The sequence below is a fragment of the Galeopterus variegatus genome, unplaced genomic scaffold (assembly GCF_000696425.1).
Source record: "Galeopterus variegatus unplaced genomic scaffold, G_variegatus-3.0.2 Scaffold235, whole genome shotgun sequence".
Lineage (NCBI taxonomy): Eukaryota > Metazoa > Chordata > Mammalia > Dermoptera > Cynocephalidae > Galeopterus > Galeopterus variegatus.
Window position 1 is genome coordinate 452,379 of NW_007726346.1, and position 18,501 is coordinate 470,879.

The 18,501-nt window shown below is 31.7% G+C and overlaps 1 protein-coding gene across 2 annotated transcripts in view; it reads right to left on the reverse strand.

Annotated features, from left to right (window-relative positions):
• Positions 1-7,919: 7,919 nt before the first annotated feature.
• The window catches only part of GLRA3 (glycine receptor, alpha 3), a 165,523-nt gene continuing 154,941 nt past the window's right edge, over positions 7,920-18,501 (reverse strand). Inside the window, exon 10 of one of the 2 annotated variants that reach the window (XM_008566334.1) lies at positions 7,920-8,297. In XM_008566334.1, coding sequence (XP_008564556.1) covers positions 8,019-8,297 — 279 coding nt within the window. In that variant the 3' untranslated portion in view covers positions 7,920-8,018. The remainder of the gene's footprint in view (positions 8,298-18,501) is intronic. The other variant, XM_008566335.1, reaches the window with a different exon arrangement.

The window sequence follows — 18,501 nt, forward strand, 5'->3', positions numbered from 1 at the left end:
ACTATTATACTATCACTAAACTCCAGCCTAATTTTGTGAAGGAAAAAGCAAGATGAAATTGCATATTAAAAAAATAAAGATCAGGATTCTATTTTGAAATAGTCTATGGGCAAGTCAAGTGAAAGTGGTTCATTCAATGAACAGATTTTAAGGAAGGAAAAGCCTTTCAAACAAACAAAAACTACAAGTACAATAATGTCAAATCATTTTTCTAGTTAGTAACCCATCTATCATTCCATCTTTAGTAGAAAAGTTTCATTCACCATCCTCCTCATTGTATTTTTCCTGTATAGAATGTATATGTTAAGGCTTTTCTGAATGATATATTACTAGCTTTGTAATCCTGAATGTAATAGTTTCCATCCGAACAGAAATGTAGTATAACTTTTGTCAGGAAAACAACATGATCCTTTGATAAAATGTGGTCATTAAAAAAACCGGACAAAAGAGGTATTCATGTTCTTGAAAAGTGTTAATTTTTATTGTTTTTGATCAAATTATCTACAGTTACATAATAAATACCATATATTGTTCACAGGTTAACAACTCTGATTAGAGAGTTTGTTAGTTGCAGAACTGAGCTAAAGATAACATAATGAAAAGCAAGTTGATAAAGTCGTGCATAAATTTTTAAATATATTTTAAGTATAATTTCCTGAAAAAATATGCCATCATTTGGACAGGAAGACAGACTCAGACATCAGACTCAGGAAGACATGTTTTAGATCTACAGAAAAATAATTAACACCATAAAATAGTAATACTTTTTTGATAGCCTTTTAAACATGTTGGCTCACTAATAATGAAGTTAGTGTACATCGTGTTAAGATGGTACATGGAAGATATATGGCACATTTTCTTTTTGTTTTGTTTTCCACGGCACATTATATAATATCCATAGAATGTCAGGGTACTACTTTGTTCTATTTTCCCTCAGTATTATGATGTATTATACATTAAAAACAAACTTAAGAGATGACCATTGCATAATTCATAGAGACAAAAGTGAAGGAGTGCAAAATTATTCAAGCATGTCCAAGTACAGCTTTACATCTCAATCTTTTTCGGGCATTTAGTCCACAGCTCCTTACCTCTTCATCTCCATTAACAAGCCAGGCTGGATAATGTGTATGTAAGTGGGGTTGCCAGAAACCACCTCTGCTAAGACCACCCCAGAGAAAAATCAGCTACTAAAATAAAACAATTGAATCAATTCACTGTATTTTTATTTTGTTACTCTAAAAATATGTATTATGTTTAGCTGATACTTTTTAAAAATTCATATTATTTTGTAGTGTTTTGTATAATATCTTCATATCTGAAATAAATTTTTAAATATTTAAAAATTATTGCTAAGCTGCAGGGAGACATTTAAAGTTACTGCAAAGAATTTACATAATTTTTTATCAATTTCAATTTATCTATGTAGACAAATAATTTTATTTTCATTATTTTATAAACCTGAAACATATCTCATCATTGTTTAACACTTAAAGTGCTCTTATGAATGGCTTAAATAAGAATAAAGCTAGTAAGAAGGGTTGCAAAAGGGTGTTGATTGAGCCTAAACAAGACGGCAGATGTGATAAAATACATGATGGAAATGGAATAGACCTATTTGGTATTTTAGGAAGTAAAAGTAATTTCCTAATGAAGATGAACTTTTTTTTTTTTTTTTTTTTTTTTTTACCATTTACAGCTATGTCACAATGGAACAAGCTGTCCCTCAGAGTAATGAGCTACCTGTCACTACATGGGTCCTAAGAGAGGTAAAATGTAATAGTAAAGATTCTGACAATGGGAAATGCTGAAGTTTATTTTAGATTCTAATAATATAAATGAGAGACAACTAAAATGGGCTGCTTGAAAAAAGAAAAACTTATAAAATCTTAAAAGCATTGAGTCTTATTAAAAGAACAGCTTGTGTATGTTCACAAGTGTCTCACTTGTGGAACCCAGTCAGTAATCCAGAATTTCATGTTTTACTCCAAAGATACTGAGTTAAGCACTTGGAAAGTGCCAGGTACACAGAAAGTGCTCAACAAATATTTGTTTAATCAATGGTGGAATCATAATCTTCTATTTTGTACAGCAACCATGCACTGTATATATTCTTGAAAATACATAAGGGATTCCAATACGCAGACAGGATTCAGAACCCTTTTAAAAATAATACTCCATCACCTTTAAAATTCTCCTCTTATTTTGCTTCTGTGTGAACCAAAAAAAAAAAAAACCACACACACACACACAAAAAAGAAAAAAACTGAGAAAACTAACTAAGACCCTGGCAAATCACCCCATATTACTAGCTGTCTTTTGGAAGAACTGTTTGACAAATATGTAGTTGTTCTTCAAAGACAGTTCAAACAGTGTTTTAGAATGCCATTGTTAAGGGTTAGTGATAAGATTTGATCCAGATAGCTTTCTTCACATGTTTTTGAGACAAAATGTTATGGTTTCATAATTAAGAGATGGCCAAATCAAATGACTGCACTGTTTATATTTCCCAACGGGAATCACTTATATTGCAAAACATATCACAGGATTATGAACCTTTGTCCAGGAAAGTCAACTTCCTTTGTATTTCTAATTTGAAGGAAACCATCTCATTAACATCATATAATTGTAAGTGTGTGCAAGTGTGTGTGCGTGTGTGTGTAAGAGAGGGGAAAGAGAGGGATAAAGGCAGCATTAAGATGGAAAATGTAGACCAAAAAAACAGGTAAGGGGCTACTAACTACTAGCTTAGGATTTCTGTATCTCTTGGCTTGATTTCTGGGAGAAGCTTCTCCAGGATATTTTCCCTGCCTTAGTTATTTTTAATTGTAGGGAATTATATTTTGCACATAGGTTCTAAGTACCTTGGTTATAGGAGGATATGCATCATTTTACTTTTTAAGTAATTGGAATAGCAGCTGTCTCCCGATTGTAATATCAGTATGTTTTTAAGGAGGAGTGAGAGCTGGGATGAAAGTTTAATCTTAAAGTTAATGAAATTAATACAACTTATAGTGCACATCACTTATTTATTTATGCAAAGTTTATATGACAATGGGAATAAAGTGAGACTGCTGTATGTTACCACTCTTTGTAGTACAAGAATAAGGAAATAAAAACCAATGTATCTGCAAGGAAGATGTCTCTTTATAACAGAATGAAAGCGCAATGGGTGTTATGGGTATTTTATTTGCATTCAATCAAGAAGGAATCTGTGTGTCCATACACACTGTGTCTTCTAACATACTGTATTAAAAAGCACCAGATCATCTGATACTCACAGCTGTAATTCTCCTTATCATTTTTAGCATCCCTTTAAATAAATGTCAAAGTAATGAGTTGATAAATTCCAAGGTCTAAAATAAGAAACCAATAAAAAGAATGTGTATATTTTTTCTTAAGTTTCAAATGGTACATGTATAGTTTCCATGACATATACAGAGTGACTATGTGCTTAATTAAAAGTTATTTATTATTCAGTGATCATTGAGGTGAACATAATTATTCCTGCAGTGTGATGAATAGCATTGTGGCCCCAAATAGAGGATGCATGAAGGAATTATTAGGGTATTGTGGAGAACAAGGATTTCCATTTTATTCAAAATTTTAGTCTTCTACAGAATTCTAATCTTATGATTGTACCTTTCCCCTGTCCGTTATGCAGACAGGTTCAGCTAAAGAAAGTGGTCTTGTCAAAATTATTTTTAAAAACTGCACTGGAAAGTGCTTTTATTTCACTTGAGCACACTAGACAATTTGGGGTTCAGTTTCAAGAGGTATTATAATTTGACATTTAAAAAATTGTGTAATTGTTGGAACCAAATTCTTCTCTGAATTGCACATAAAGCCAGCAAATGACAATGATGTTACGTTTACAGTCTGTTAGAGCAAACTGTGCTAAAAGTTTCAATGCCACCAATAGCACGTAACTCAGTCTATAGGCCAAGAATAGGCAATAAAATGATCTAGTTCATAAACTGAAAACATAAGTTAACAAGAATGATGTACAGTGATCATAACTGTGCTTAATATGTGGGTATAATTCAAAGACAAGCTTATAATTGCAAACATGCAAAAAAATATTCTCTGAGTCACTAAGATAATTTCTGACTAATCCCCTCAGTGGACTAAGATAACTCATATGTTTATAGGTTACATTTTCATTGATTATATTTGCTTTCGATAGACTGTTAAAATTAAATTGGTTTATGAGTGAAAACCATACTTATTCTCTTAATGTACTGATCAAATCCATTATTTTATAGTCTTTGCCTGGTCAACATCAATGAATACTGACTGACTATGTATATTTATGGCATATACTTGGAATGGCTTGCTTTTCTTTGCAGCTCAAGATCAACTAGATGAGAAATACAGGTGGTATATGGTGATAAATTTTGAGAATTTATGTTATTATCTATCTATGTTGCAAAGTGTATAAAATCCATCTTGAAGTAGGAAACATTATGACCTCAAAGATTGTTAATGATCTGTTTAAGGAGCATTAGGCACATTTACATTCTTTTAGAGTGCTTTAAGTTGTTATTAGGGGATACCTGAGAATTTAAATATGGCCAATTTCCTACTTTCAATATTGAAAGCATTTTCTATTTTAATGTGGGCAAGTCCCATATTTTCTCATATTCTATTTAATGGAATGTGTACTTAATAGATGAAGAGAAAATTTAGCTGTCAATAGGATATTCGATCCTCCCAATTAATTAACAGATTGAGTTATATCATGTTAAGAATAGCAAAGTATATTTTAAAAAATGGGACAAAAGACATTCAGAAAAAGAGATGCATAATATGGAAGATACACCTAATTTTCTCCAAATATTATTACTACTTAAGTTTCACAGAGTACTAAAGTAGTTAACAGCTTGCTCTCTTTCATTAAATATGTTGGCTCATTTTTTCACATGTTTTTTTCTAAAATTTTCGTTATCTTCCATAATATCCTGGGCATTCGTAAACTCAGTACTTGTATTCATGTGTGAGGGCTATATAGATGTTCAAGCATTTATAATTCAAAATTAAGGTAAAGATTATTAGAATATACCCATCGAATAGAAATTCGTTATAGATTAATATAAGCGGCCATAATGGTTTCCTGAATGTAGCAGGAGATGGGCTTTCCAGGTAAATGTCATAGAGAAACTTCTGGAAAGGTTGGAGAAGTTTTAAAGACCCTTGGCTTTCTTGCTTCTACAGTGATTCTGGAATCTATGTTTAGTAGTAAAGAAAATTCTAGGTCCCCATTATAGTTTAAGTTCAATTCTAATGGTTGGAAAAGAAAGAGAAGGTTGGGCACATACATGTCAAGGTACAAGATTTCCTAAAAATTCATATGCTATGGAACCAAATATTTCAATGATTGAGATACATAATTATTTTTAAAAACTGATATAAACTGCATACATAAAAATCTCATACTTTATTATGTGGCTATTTCAAAATACTTCAGAATATTCACACCAGAATTTCAACTTTGATGTGTGGTAGTTAGTGTACATGCACACATTTTAAATTTCTCACCTTTAATAGTTTTCTGGCTGGTTTAACTGGAAATATTCTGGTTTGACACAGGGCTTATTGGGGCAAATACTATCTCAGGATGCTAATCACGATGTAGTTTTCCAGTTTTAAAGGATCTATACAGTTCATTAGAGGGGAGAGATTCCTTTAAACATTTTGGATTCAGCTATGTTTGCCTTGTCACTCTTGACTCATGAGGGAAGGTTGTTAAGGTATTTTCTCAGTACAGTAAGACAATGATAACTATAATGGGAAAGCAAAATTATGCCTAAGGAAAGTAAACACTTTTGAGATAGAGAGATTTTTACTGTACTAACACGCTTGTTGATACATTGGCTCATGGCTGGTATTTTTACATTCCAAGTTTCAGGTTTTAAAAAAGAGATATTTAAAATATTCTCAAACATGAAAACAAGTGATGTCTGTGAATTTCTTTCGGGAGTATGCATATTTGTATTCATTATACGTCTGTTCACTTCTGGAAGAATTCACTAGATTTAAGAAATGTTGGAGAACTTTTGAAATAAGATGTATAAAGTACAAAAAAAATGTTTTCAAGTATTTCACAGACATATCAAGACAATGTAGTTTATCATTACTTCAAACCTTCCAGATAATTCTCAGAGAGCACAAACATTTCTTGCCCTAATCTTTAATACAAGAATATGTTTCAATCATTTTGGTTCCTACACACGAAATGAAGACGCATGTGTTTAACTTCTGTGTGCACAGTTCTCGAAGTAAGAAAAGTACATAGCAACAAATTCTATCAGTTGTCTCATTTGCATATAATACCAAACATGGTAATATTTTTTCCATATGGTTTTGTTTTATATTATTTATAAAGGAGAGGAAGTTGGTCTTTTACTAGAAAAAAATGCTGAACATACATATATATATTTTAAAGTTATTTTTAAAAACTAAAGTTGGATAAACTGAAGTGCAGTAATACTGAAAAGTTTTTTTTTTAAGTGGCAGTTTCTGCTTTTAGTTTAGGAGTGGTTGAAGGTCAGAAAACCATCTGGTCCAAGAACTAGTTTATTTTTCTATCTTACATCTGAGTTTACTGTTTTCTTCATGTTTAAACTTTTCTCTGTGAGTAATTTGGCACACTGAGTATTCATTCAGTGTATATGACCAATAATTAAAATATCTCGAAAGCATTCTAAAGCTTTTACAACATCAATGGTAAAAATAATTTAAAAAATAGCAAAACTGAAAAAGAATCAGAGTCTGGTTCAATTTAACCAAGAATTCTATCATACATTTAAAAATTTCATTTAAAATTGTTCACATCTTGTGAATGTTTTATATTTTGAAATTAATTCAAAAATATAAAAACAATTCTCACTTTATAGGGATGACTTATCATTTAGAATTAAAACCTCCCTTCTTATATTTGGAGACAGGAGTTTGAACCCATATAACTTTGATGGGAAAACTGTCCTTATTAAAAAAATCTTTCATAAATCCATTTTTGTTTTCATTGAATTCATTTTTGTTAAAATATAAATACTTTAATCCCATTGAATTCTAAACTAAAGTATAAAAATCTTACTGAACTTTATTCAATTATATCAAAACAAGCACAATCAAGTTCAGACACAATTAAGCAGCTATTAAAAATTTAACAAAAACAAGGGTGCTGGCCTGAATTTTTCAGTGTTTGGCAATAATTAAAAATACATACATATAACACTTATTTAAAAACAATAATGATATTTTCAGTATTTCCACCTTCATTCCTAGAGATATAAAGTTTAAGAAAAGTAGATTTTATATATAATATGATCACTTAAGCCTTTCATTTTAAATTTTCACAAAGAGAAATTTAGTATTCTAAACAATTAAGCTTACTATTCTAAACAATACTTTTATTTAAATCTTTTAATAGGAAAATTTTGTTATTACATATGTTGGCTCTATAGAGTTTATTTATACAATCCTCTATTTATATGAATGATTTTCCAATGAATTAACTGTTTTTCTATTTTGTAACTACAACATAAGAAAATAGTTTTAAATCTCAAGCTATTGATTTTTATTATCTTCATCATTTCCCCTTTTTCTTTCATAAAATTTAACGTGCAAATTTTGCTTTTGTAAAATTTTAAATCATTGAATTAAGAATTAAGAAATTCCAAAATAATTTTCATGTTTACTATTATGTGATATTATATAACATACAAACACATTGGCAGTAAAGTTTCCACTTATGCGATTTACTGTGAAAAAACAAGTCATCTTGAATTAATATGAAATAGAATCCTCATTATATATATTCTATATCCATTAAATGAATCTTAATGTGTGTCATGACTTTGCATAGCAAACCACAATACAACCCTTTCCCAGATGCTGTTTTAATGCAATGGTCATCATTTGTATACCACACACACACATATGCACACATACTCACACACCTATGGCAAAGAGACTTTCTTCTGAATTGACTGTTTGTGCTTCATGCCCCCAGAGACTCAGTCTTGTTGCTGATGAATATCCTCGTGCCTAAGAATTTTATAGATAACCCAGTAGAAAATATTAAAAATCAAAAAGGCTAATGGGAAGCAAGCTCGAGAGATGGTGTCAATCTTCTTGGCCCGGTCGATAAAGACTTTCCTCATTTCATCAGGGCTTTTTGGCATTACCTGGACAGGATGGTTTGGGCCCTTTGGAGTCACACCGTCTTTTGCTTGCAGACACGGTCCCATCCCATAGGCTGTGAAGCTGAATCGGCTTTCCCTTACCTCATCATCCTGCCAAAGAAAAATGTAAGAAAATTCTTTAGTAATGGAATAGAGCATGTAGAACAGGCATTTCAAAAGCATAACCTAAGGTTTATCATGATAAATGTTTACATTAACACCAAGAAAGCCTATAAAGAAGCATATAAAGATGAATTGCTTCTATTCCCATTGAAGTTTTATTTATTTATCCTGCTGCATCATATAGATGTGCCCATTAATAAATATGAAACTCTCAAAAGATATCTTTTAATGAAAAAAAGTAAATATTCTGATATCGTCTATATATCTCTAGAATATCTAAATATGGAGACCAAGAAAAAAAGCTTTTGGGATATTGCATTATATATGTTCATATACCAGATTTTCTTTACATTGTGTGTCTAAATGGACAAATATGTGATGTCAAAGTGGAAAATACCAGGATCATTGACTGAATTTTTCTTTTGCATGAAGGTAAACCTTTTAACGCTTGTTTTCTAAAATCCTAAGTTGCTTCCTTGGAAAATACAGTCTGGCTCAGTAACACTGCCTGGTTTTTGTTATTCTCATTTTGTGCTACTTTTCTGTTTTACACTAACACTTTTAATAGACCTATAAAATAGTCATATATTCTGCTTTATATCCAATTACTTTTTCAGGTACATTGGTTTGATTGTAGTTATGAATAAAATTTTCCAGAAGTTTATTTTAATGTTCAAGAAATAAACTTATTATAAAGTTATTATTTATACCTTATTATGTTCTTCTAAAAAGTATCAGTACTTTTTAATGTGGCAAATTGAAGAGAATTTTCTATGTATGTAAATAAAGAGAAACCAAAATTTAAAGAATATATTATTTAATAAATATATGATAAATGAAATGATAGAGAAATATGGTGTTTAATAATTTATAATAAAATTTATATTTATTTGTTATATATTATTCATTATATATTCATTATTATTATAATGAATAATTTACTATCAGTTATTTATTAGAATGTAACTGTTGATGGCTACCAATGAATAAATGTTATTTTGCTTCTGAAATTAAAAGTTTAAAAGATAATAATTAAGACATATTATAAAGATGTTATCTTTCCCTCACTGACAGTACTTTTTCATAGTAATATAAAACATAAAAAGAATTATTTTTTTAAACTCATGAAAATTATTTTGGGTCTGTGAAATTATCTGCTCAATGAACAGTATATTATAAAATATGAAAGTAAAAAATATAAATTATTATGGATTCTAAAAATAAGAAGATGAACAAAATTGATGCAGTAATATGAGTATATAAAATAGTTTTTTGGGAATTATGAAAGTAAGGTAATTCCTCCTGAAAAATAAAAGCATATAATTATTGTATAATATTTCAACTGAAAGAAATAGTAAGAAACTGAATTTTGAGGAAACAAGTCTGAAAGAAAAGCTGACAATTCAAATTACCTCTGACTACTCTTGTAATCTTGTGAAAACTGGAAATCGATTTTTCAGTACTCTGTAATAAGCACTTTCTAAATAAACTGCCATTTCTTTGTTTTCCATGAAAATCTCAAGGTGAACTTATTGTTTGCTTTGAAATTTTTTATATCTTAAAAAAATGGATATACTAGGTATTAAACCGTTCTTATGTAAGTGCTAAAGTAGCATCCATATGATTTAGTAAACCACAATGATGTTTGCATTCCAGAAGGATAACATAGGTCACCGGGTAATTTGTACTATTTTGTGTGCAAATCAGCTGAATTTTGAAATATAAAGTAGTCCTTAAAACTATATATATCCACGTGTTAAAAACAATTATCTCAAAATAGGACAAAAGATAACTTCTCAATGAGCATTTACAATGAGGTGCTGACACATCAAAGCAATTGGGAAATTCATTACCAAAGTGCTAAGATTTCAGGTTTCTGAAAAATATTAAAGCAGAATTCATTGACTACCTTTCTAACCATATGTTCTGAAGAACTTATTTTAAAACATTTAGAGACCCCAGCTGCTCATCTTGAAGGACAGATAATTCATTTAAAATTAACATATTTAGTAGACAACTAAATTTTTTTCACTTGTACCTTTCCACCTGACTGTGAGTAAAGAGATAACATTAGACCTGGGACTGCTGAAAATGACTCCTGATTCCTATAGCTTCATTTCCTTGAAAATAATAGAGTTAAGCTAAGTAAGGAATTGAAGTCAGCCTCATTTACTGTGAAGAGCTGCACCTGCACTGGGGGAGTTGTGCTTTGGCCTGAAGACCTTTGGCCCATGTGACCTGATGGTATACAGATTTGGTTCTAAACAAAGGCTGTGACTTCTCTGTGTCAAGGTGATCATATCACCTTAACTTTTATCCATGGCAGCTGTACCGACATGTCCCCTGTGGGTGAGGGGCAAAAGCAGCTGTGCTCTTGAGAAACTGCTCGGTCTCCCATGCGATGAAAACGTTGTAGGCCTGATGTGTTTCCTGCCTCACGTCCTACTATAGGGCTGAGTAAATGTAATATTAGGTTAAAGCGTATTGGTGTCTGGAGAGACTGAGTAACAATTTGAACCTCAAATCTCAGCAGTGGTGACAGAAGCTGACCGGGCTTTCAGATCCTTTCAAACTCACTATGACCAGAAGTTCTGGGGGACAGTTCTGGGGAGAATGTGATGCTGACTCACACTGGGCCCGAGGTAGCAAAACTCTGTAAAAAATGATTGGAATATAATCTTACTATTGGAATATGAATGGCACGGATTTATCCCCTGTTGAATTGGCAGGTGGATGATCAGTGAGATAAAACTGAGGGGAAAGTGACTCAAGATAATTAATTCCTTGTTTCCTGTTAATTACTGTAGTTATCTTTGTGAAACTGAAACCACTTTTTGGAAAGAGAAACAGCAAGCAAAGCAAGCAGCTTCATGACCTGTGCTCAAGATGAAAACAAAAGCCCAGGTGGGACTTGGAAGGACATTACACTTAGTCTTGATGTCATCCTTCTGCATCCTCAGGTAAGTGATGCTGGAAACTAGGGACTATAGTGCAGCTCTGTCACATAAAAATATAATGTGAGCCATGTGTGTAATTTAAAATTTTACATTTACTACATTTTAACAAGTTAAACGAAACAGATGAAATTAATTTTAATTTTTTATATTAAACTTAGTATGTCCAAAATATTATTTTAACATTTATTCAATGTAAAAATTGAGGAGATATTTTACATTCTTTGTTTCATACTAAGTCCTTGAAATCTGGTGTGTATTTTACATTTACAACATACCTCATTTCAGACTCTCCATTTCTAGTGCTCAGTAGCCACATGTGACTAGTAGCTACCAAATTGGACAAAGCAATTATAGTATAAAGAGGCTGGGTCACTTTGCTGAGAAGTGCTGGCAGATATCTGGGCAATTCATGCTTTCCTGCATCCTTACATTAATTAACCTAGGGACTAATAATATATTTTTGGATGCTATAGCATGAAAAGCAATGTTTGGTGTCAATGCTAGTCTCCCTCTTGCTGCAGTGTTGTCATATCAATGACTCTTTTGGAGTAGGTGAAGCCTGGGATAGTGTGAATCTATGCTGAGAAGGGAAAGAAACTGTTTCTCTCACTACTGGGAAAAGGAACATCTCTTTAGAAGATAGATATGTGATTAGAAAGGAGCCTACCCAAACCACATTCTCTGACCTAGACTCTGGTGGACACCATGGTTAAAGAAGTGTCTTGGGTATGTGGCCCTCCTTTTGGGAAGGCAGTAGAGTACATGGATGCATGGACACATTTACTCTTGAAGTTGTCATGCTGGGTTTCACTGATGGGAAGAAAATCTGGGCTATTCAGAAGAAAGATCACAGCCAGAGGTAAATCTATTAGCTCCATTTAAGTGGCTGTTAAAACACAGAAAGAATGCAGGGAAAACTGACAGAATTCCTGCGAAAGATTTCCTGGTGCATTATCACCAGCTGGGAGGACAGAAATCTGATGCAGTTTCAGCAGCGGCCTCCCATAAAGATTCCTGTTAGATCTGTTCCTTTCATCTCAGAAGTTAAATCCAATCATGCCAATGGGGATTGGAAACAAAGGCACTGCCACAGCTTGCTAAATTTACTCCATCAGTTAAAACAGTTGAGACAAAAAAGATTAACTTGAAGGTCAGGATTTCCTTGCCCAGTTCTAAGTGGGGCCTGAAGGCTGTGCTGTGGTTAAGAGTTGAAAGTCTGGGATGTCAGTGTTTGTCACAATGTGGTCCACATATAACACCTGTCCAGAATCACTGGAAGGGATTGATAAAATGCAGTTTTCTCAATCTCAATTGCAGAGATTTCTACTCATTAGCATTCGGGTTGGCCCAGGAACCTGCATTTCCAACAAGCTCTCTAGGTGATTATAACACACATTGAAGTTTTAGAACAGAGGTTTCCAAGAGGCACAATGCAGCCAGCCTAGTTAGCTTGAATTGGGAATGACGTAATATTTTTCGATTTTTTTTTTTTTTTTTTTTGTCTTTTATCTTTTTCCGTGTCCGGCAACGGATCGCAACCCTCAGTGTTGCGCCCGCACCGGACCGGGGACCGGCAACGGGATTGCAACCCTCGGCGCCGCTCCTGCGCCTCACTCAGCCAGTGAGCGGGAACCGGTCTGTATGTGGGATCCGAACCCTCGGACGGGAGCGCCACCGCACTTCCCAAGCGGCGCACTTATCCAGTGCGCCACCGGGCCGGCCCATATTTTCCGAATTTTTATAACACTTTCTAACTTACAGTTCAAGCAGTAGTTTAAGAAAAAATATTCTGCAATGATTTTTGTGTTAGTACTGAGCTGTTATTTTATTTTTAAATAATGCCTGTTTTTAAGTCTTGTTACCACAACTAAAGGTAAGGATACAAGTAAGGCTATCTCTATGATGTGTATCTTTGTTCATTTTAAAATCTGTTACAGGACCTAGCCATATCTCAGGAAATGGACTTTGGATGATTATAAGTTATCTAATTTAATTTAGTGCATTATTGTTTTCAAAAGCATGTGGAATATGATTTCACTAACAATATATCACCAATGACTTGCCTATTAATTTTGAAACTAAAGAAAGAGAAACTTTTTATTTCAATAAAAATACTTTCCTTTTTAAAATGTCTTGCTTAAATATTTGTTTTCTGGCAACGTTAATAAAAAACAAGGCACTGAAGAGCACTTGTGCTCTACAAAATGATAATAAATTGGGTGTTAGCATCATAAAAAATGTGTGTGTGCTGTAAGAAATACTTTCCAAGTATTTTGTATACTTACAAATATATGATGGTCCAAATGTAAAATATGACCTTAATCACCAAACTTAACATTGAAATGTAAAATATGACCCTGACTAAACTTAATGTTGAAATTTAAAATGCAAACATTTTATTATAAATAAGCAATTTCATGGCTTCATTCTTTATTACCAGAAGTCTAGATGAACTTAATTTAGTTACTTAACTCTCTGATTCTTGGTTTCCTGTTCTTGATAGATTTTTATACTATCCAGCAGGATTTTTAGAGTGAGAGAAAATACATAAAACATCCTATAAAGTACTCAAATTGTTGCTATTTTATTAATATTTTGATTATAATAATTATATTATAATGGAAATTGCATAAAGCACAATACAAAAGAAAAATTCTAATAACCTGAATCATTTTCCTATTAGGTTTTAAATTCACAGTAATTAAACTAGAACCGAAAAACTATGTGAAACAGGCCTACCCAGTTGCAGGTTCCCCAGCTGGCCCTGCAATGTGCACTGTTACACTGAAAAGTTAACCAACAGCACAAAACTAAAAGAATCTCTTCACCCCTCTTGTCCTCACTGTCTTGTTATTACAACAGATGGACTTTGCTATATGGCTGCTAGGATCCCTTGCAAATCTAATTTCTGCAATCAAGGAGTCTTTAGTGTTTAAAATATGCTCCAAGAAACAGCATGAATACTTTAGGTGTGCCCATGAGATGAGGCATGTAGAGTCATATTGGGGCTCTTTCAGAAATAGTATCTCAGCTCTCTGGGGAGGCAATGACCAGACTCCTGAACAGGGCCCAGTCTGCCCTCCCAGTCAATCAGGGATGAGAGAGAACAAGGGCTCCTAGGCTCAGAAGGGTCAAGTGATTTTTGAAATTTTTTATGACTAAATTCTTGGGAAATTTTTAAAGGCTGCACCTACCTATATAATAATTTTAAGTATGGATGAATCTTTTCCAGCAGCTTGTCATTATTATTAGAACTAATTTCTCTGCTTTGAATAACCCAGTCATAAAATTATGTGTCTGTGTGTGCTCAGATGTGCAGTGATATTACTTATTCTATTTAGTACTCAAATATTTCTTTGAGATAATTCAATTTTCTGGAAATGTCTTCAGTTTAAATTTTAATGGACTGCATGCCAAAAAAGCAAGGAGTTAAAAAGGCACCTACAACTTTTGACTTAGAGACAATACATGTTATTCAATATTTAATGGACATAAAATTAAGGCACTTTACAACTTGAACTGTAGGTAATAATAAAGAGGAAATAGAATGAACTAAAAATGGGCTAAATAACATGGCCAATTAAAATAGTAAATTAAAGAAATAGTTTAATTTCTTACTATGTTTCAAGCAAGTTAGAGGAGATGAAGTAGGTAACCGAGAATGTAAAAAGCCACTTAGTAACTGTTTAATTCTGTCTATAGGAAGACCGTTTTTTCCACTAAATTTAGAACTGAGAAAAAATTTCGGTAATTATGCAGCAATGCCATATTGTGAAACTTCTAAGTGTCTTTTCATCTTATTTGGAGAATTATGTCGGAGATTGATTCATATAAAATGCATATTACAACTAGAAATATAAGAGATAGACAGAAAATAGAAAGGTAGATGTAGTCATTCTCTATTGTCAAACATAATATAATAACATGCATGTGAGATAAGAATTAATTTCCTGTCCTGTTCTTAGTCCTCAAAAATGACCAAAACCAGAACAAAACAAAAACTTACTTGGGTGTGAGAGTGGTGAAGGCATAAAGTTTGCCATTGAGGGGTAAAAAAACATTAAGCATCTAAGACAGCGTGAAGAGCTGATTATGTGAATTGCTGTAAGATACAACAGCATTAAATACATTACTTTCATCCTTTAAGTACCTTTGGGGTGTTCTTTATACAATCAAAGTGTTAAGTAGATGATTCCAAAGGTATTTTTGATTCAATAATTTTTGTAACTTTATTGCCAAATAAAGAAGGTAACAGAGCAAGGAAAACTGACTTGTCATTTTTTCTATTTACATAATTTCAAAATGTGTGGACTTTTATAAATTGCTAATAAACAACAATGGCTTAATTGTTGGGAAATATCATTATTGTTAGAAAATTCTGAGGTCAGATGAAAGATGTGAATGAATTAAAACTTGTTTTTCTAAAATATTAGTCAAAAATAAAATGTTCAGTTTTAAACACCTACATACATTCCTATATCATTTAAAAGTGGAAGGCTTAATAGAAGGCAATTATAGAAGAGTTTAAAAATACTGTATAGGTGCAAGTCAATTGTTAATATAAAATTCTTTGGAATCTAGCACAAGGAGAACCTTGCATTTATTATAGATGACATCTGAATTAGCTATGAATTAGCCAAATTTGTGCTTGGCATATTAAACCTAGATAGAGAAATTGTTTAGAGGTTTAAAAATGGTAAAATGTAAGTTTAAAAGATGACTGTTTTAGATGAAATATCATGAAAATTTAATACAAATATTTTGAGGAACAGATGCGAAATCAATGGAATAATTTATTTTAAATATCTATTTATCTATTTCTAACATAATATGTTAGATTCTTTCAGTGCCAATTCATAATTATGAGGTGACATAAGATATTACAATAGACAGCATATGTAAGAAAGCAGCATTTCTATTTTAGTTAACTTTGAAATTGAAGTCACAATGATGCATATAATTTATATTAAGTAGAAATTATATTACTTTATTGAATATTATTGTCTTGAATAGATATTTAAGAGGGTATATATCTTTTAAAAATAGCTGTTTTTAATATAAGCTGTAAATATTTTTTTGCAGAGAATAATTAAAGTCTCTTACAATTTTTGTTTTACTTGAGATGATGAAATCTTAACCCCTGATATCAGAGTCATTGAAATAGAATTTTGTTCAAATTGAAATGATTAAGAAACTACTTTTCCTAAGGTACTAATGAAATAAATTTGTAAGAAATATTTTATCTATTGAAAAATATCTTAAGCTCTAGAGTGTAGCATAAACTGACCTAGAATGGAAAGATTATTAAATAATTTAGTTTACATAGATGCCATATTGCTTTCAACAGTGGAACCTCATCATTTCAACCAAAATATCATACATGCATATTTGTATTTATCCTAAGGCTATAAGCTTATTAAATGTACAGAAAAATCAAGTATTTGTTACCCTTATAAGTTTTTTTAATTTATTTTTTTCATTATATGTGTTTATGCAGTACAGTTTGTTGTTTCAGTACATGAACATATTGGATAATGATCTAATCAGAATAGTTAGCATATCTATCACCTAAACATTTATCATTTCTATGTTGTTATAACACTCAAGATCCTCTTTTTAGAAATTATCTTGAGTTATTTTTAAAGACAGCATCTAAATACATAAATATAATTAAAAGTTTGAGTACAGATAGTCAAAATGCAGTCAATGATATCTTTATTAAGAAAACATAACCATCATGCCTAGCAAAACATAAGTTTGCTCATGATTTCTTAAATCTAAAACTAATGGTTCATTCTTATTTCATTTGCATACATAAATAATAATTTTAAAAACATTAATAAGTAGGAAGACAGAGGTGCGAGATTGCTATGCAAATGTGTTTTCCCTCAGCAAACCATTGCATCATTACTATGCAATATGGAAGCCACATGAAATGCATTACAGCAATCGCATTTCATCCATATCTTTCAAAATAACATGTTCAGAAATATTTCGGCATGTATTGATAAGCCTCCAGGACTAAAGTAATAATATCATACATGGGAATAGCAACTTCTAACCAAAATGCTTTCATATCATGCATATGCCCACACATACACAGCACTGGAGATAGCATCCGTGACAGGGTGCAGCAGGTAAACAGCACGTAGCAGGCTATGACAGTGTGGGGTGGGGAAATTTGAATACAGGAGCAAACTTGTATTCTTTCACAACAGACAAAGGATTCTCTGGTACCTTAATAGAAGAAAAAGTATAAAAGATTATATACAATGCCTAAGCCAATGCTGAACCAAGTTAAAACTTGGTTCATAGCAATAATATTTACATGGATGTAAGGTCTCCTGTTGCGATATACCTTCTCTAATGAGGTTCTTTTATTTATTTTGTCTATTCTGCCAAATTAGAACACTGAGGAAAATTCATGTAAACCAGCACTCATGAAAATGAAGTGCATACGGTCAACATTTAGACACATTTTGATTATGCTGATTTAAAGATTTAGATTGCTCAGTCTGTTTCTAAGCAAAATACATAGTTTTTAAAATACATAGTTTTTGAATAATTTGGTCAGCCCAGAGCATGGTTAGTTTGACGGAAACAGTTATCAAAGAGTCAAAATAACTACCTCTGAATTTGCTCAATGCAAATTAGGATATTTAAAAAATAAATAGGATGTGTGTATTTTCTAATGAATATATTTGCATTAACATATGTTTTCTTTTTAAAAAATAATAAACTGTTTATGAAGTAAGCCTAATTTTTCATCAGAGTTCTCTGTAAAGCAATATGTAATAGAATATATATATGTTTTATTCTATAGTTTCTGCAAACATTAACTGTTTAGTTACTGGAGATATAATTATGTTTGTCTTCTAAAGAGAGATTATGTATATATTCTCAACTATGTAGTCTAATATATGCATGAATGTATGTATTTATATATATGAATATATATTGTAAACACTACATCTGCTTATGCAAATTTCAGTCAATTAAAAATTCACAGTTAATATAATCAAGTAAAGGCAAACAGATTATTTGAAATTATTTTTCAAGGATGAAAGACACAGAGAGAAGCGAAATACTGGGAAATAACATGTCATTTTAGTAGCAAAGGAAAATAGTTGAGTGATTATATATTATAAGAGAACTTTGTAAGTACTTTTAAATGATACTGGGTCTGATACTAGACAGATACTAGATACTGGAGATACTGATAGACTAGACAGATA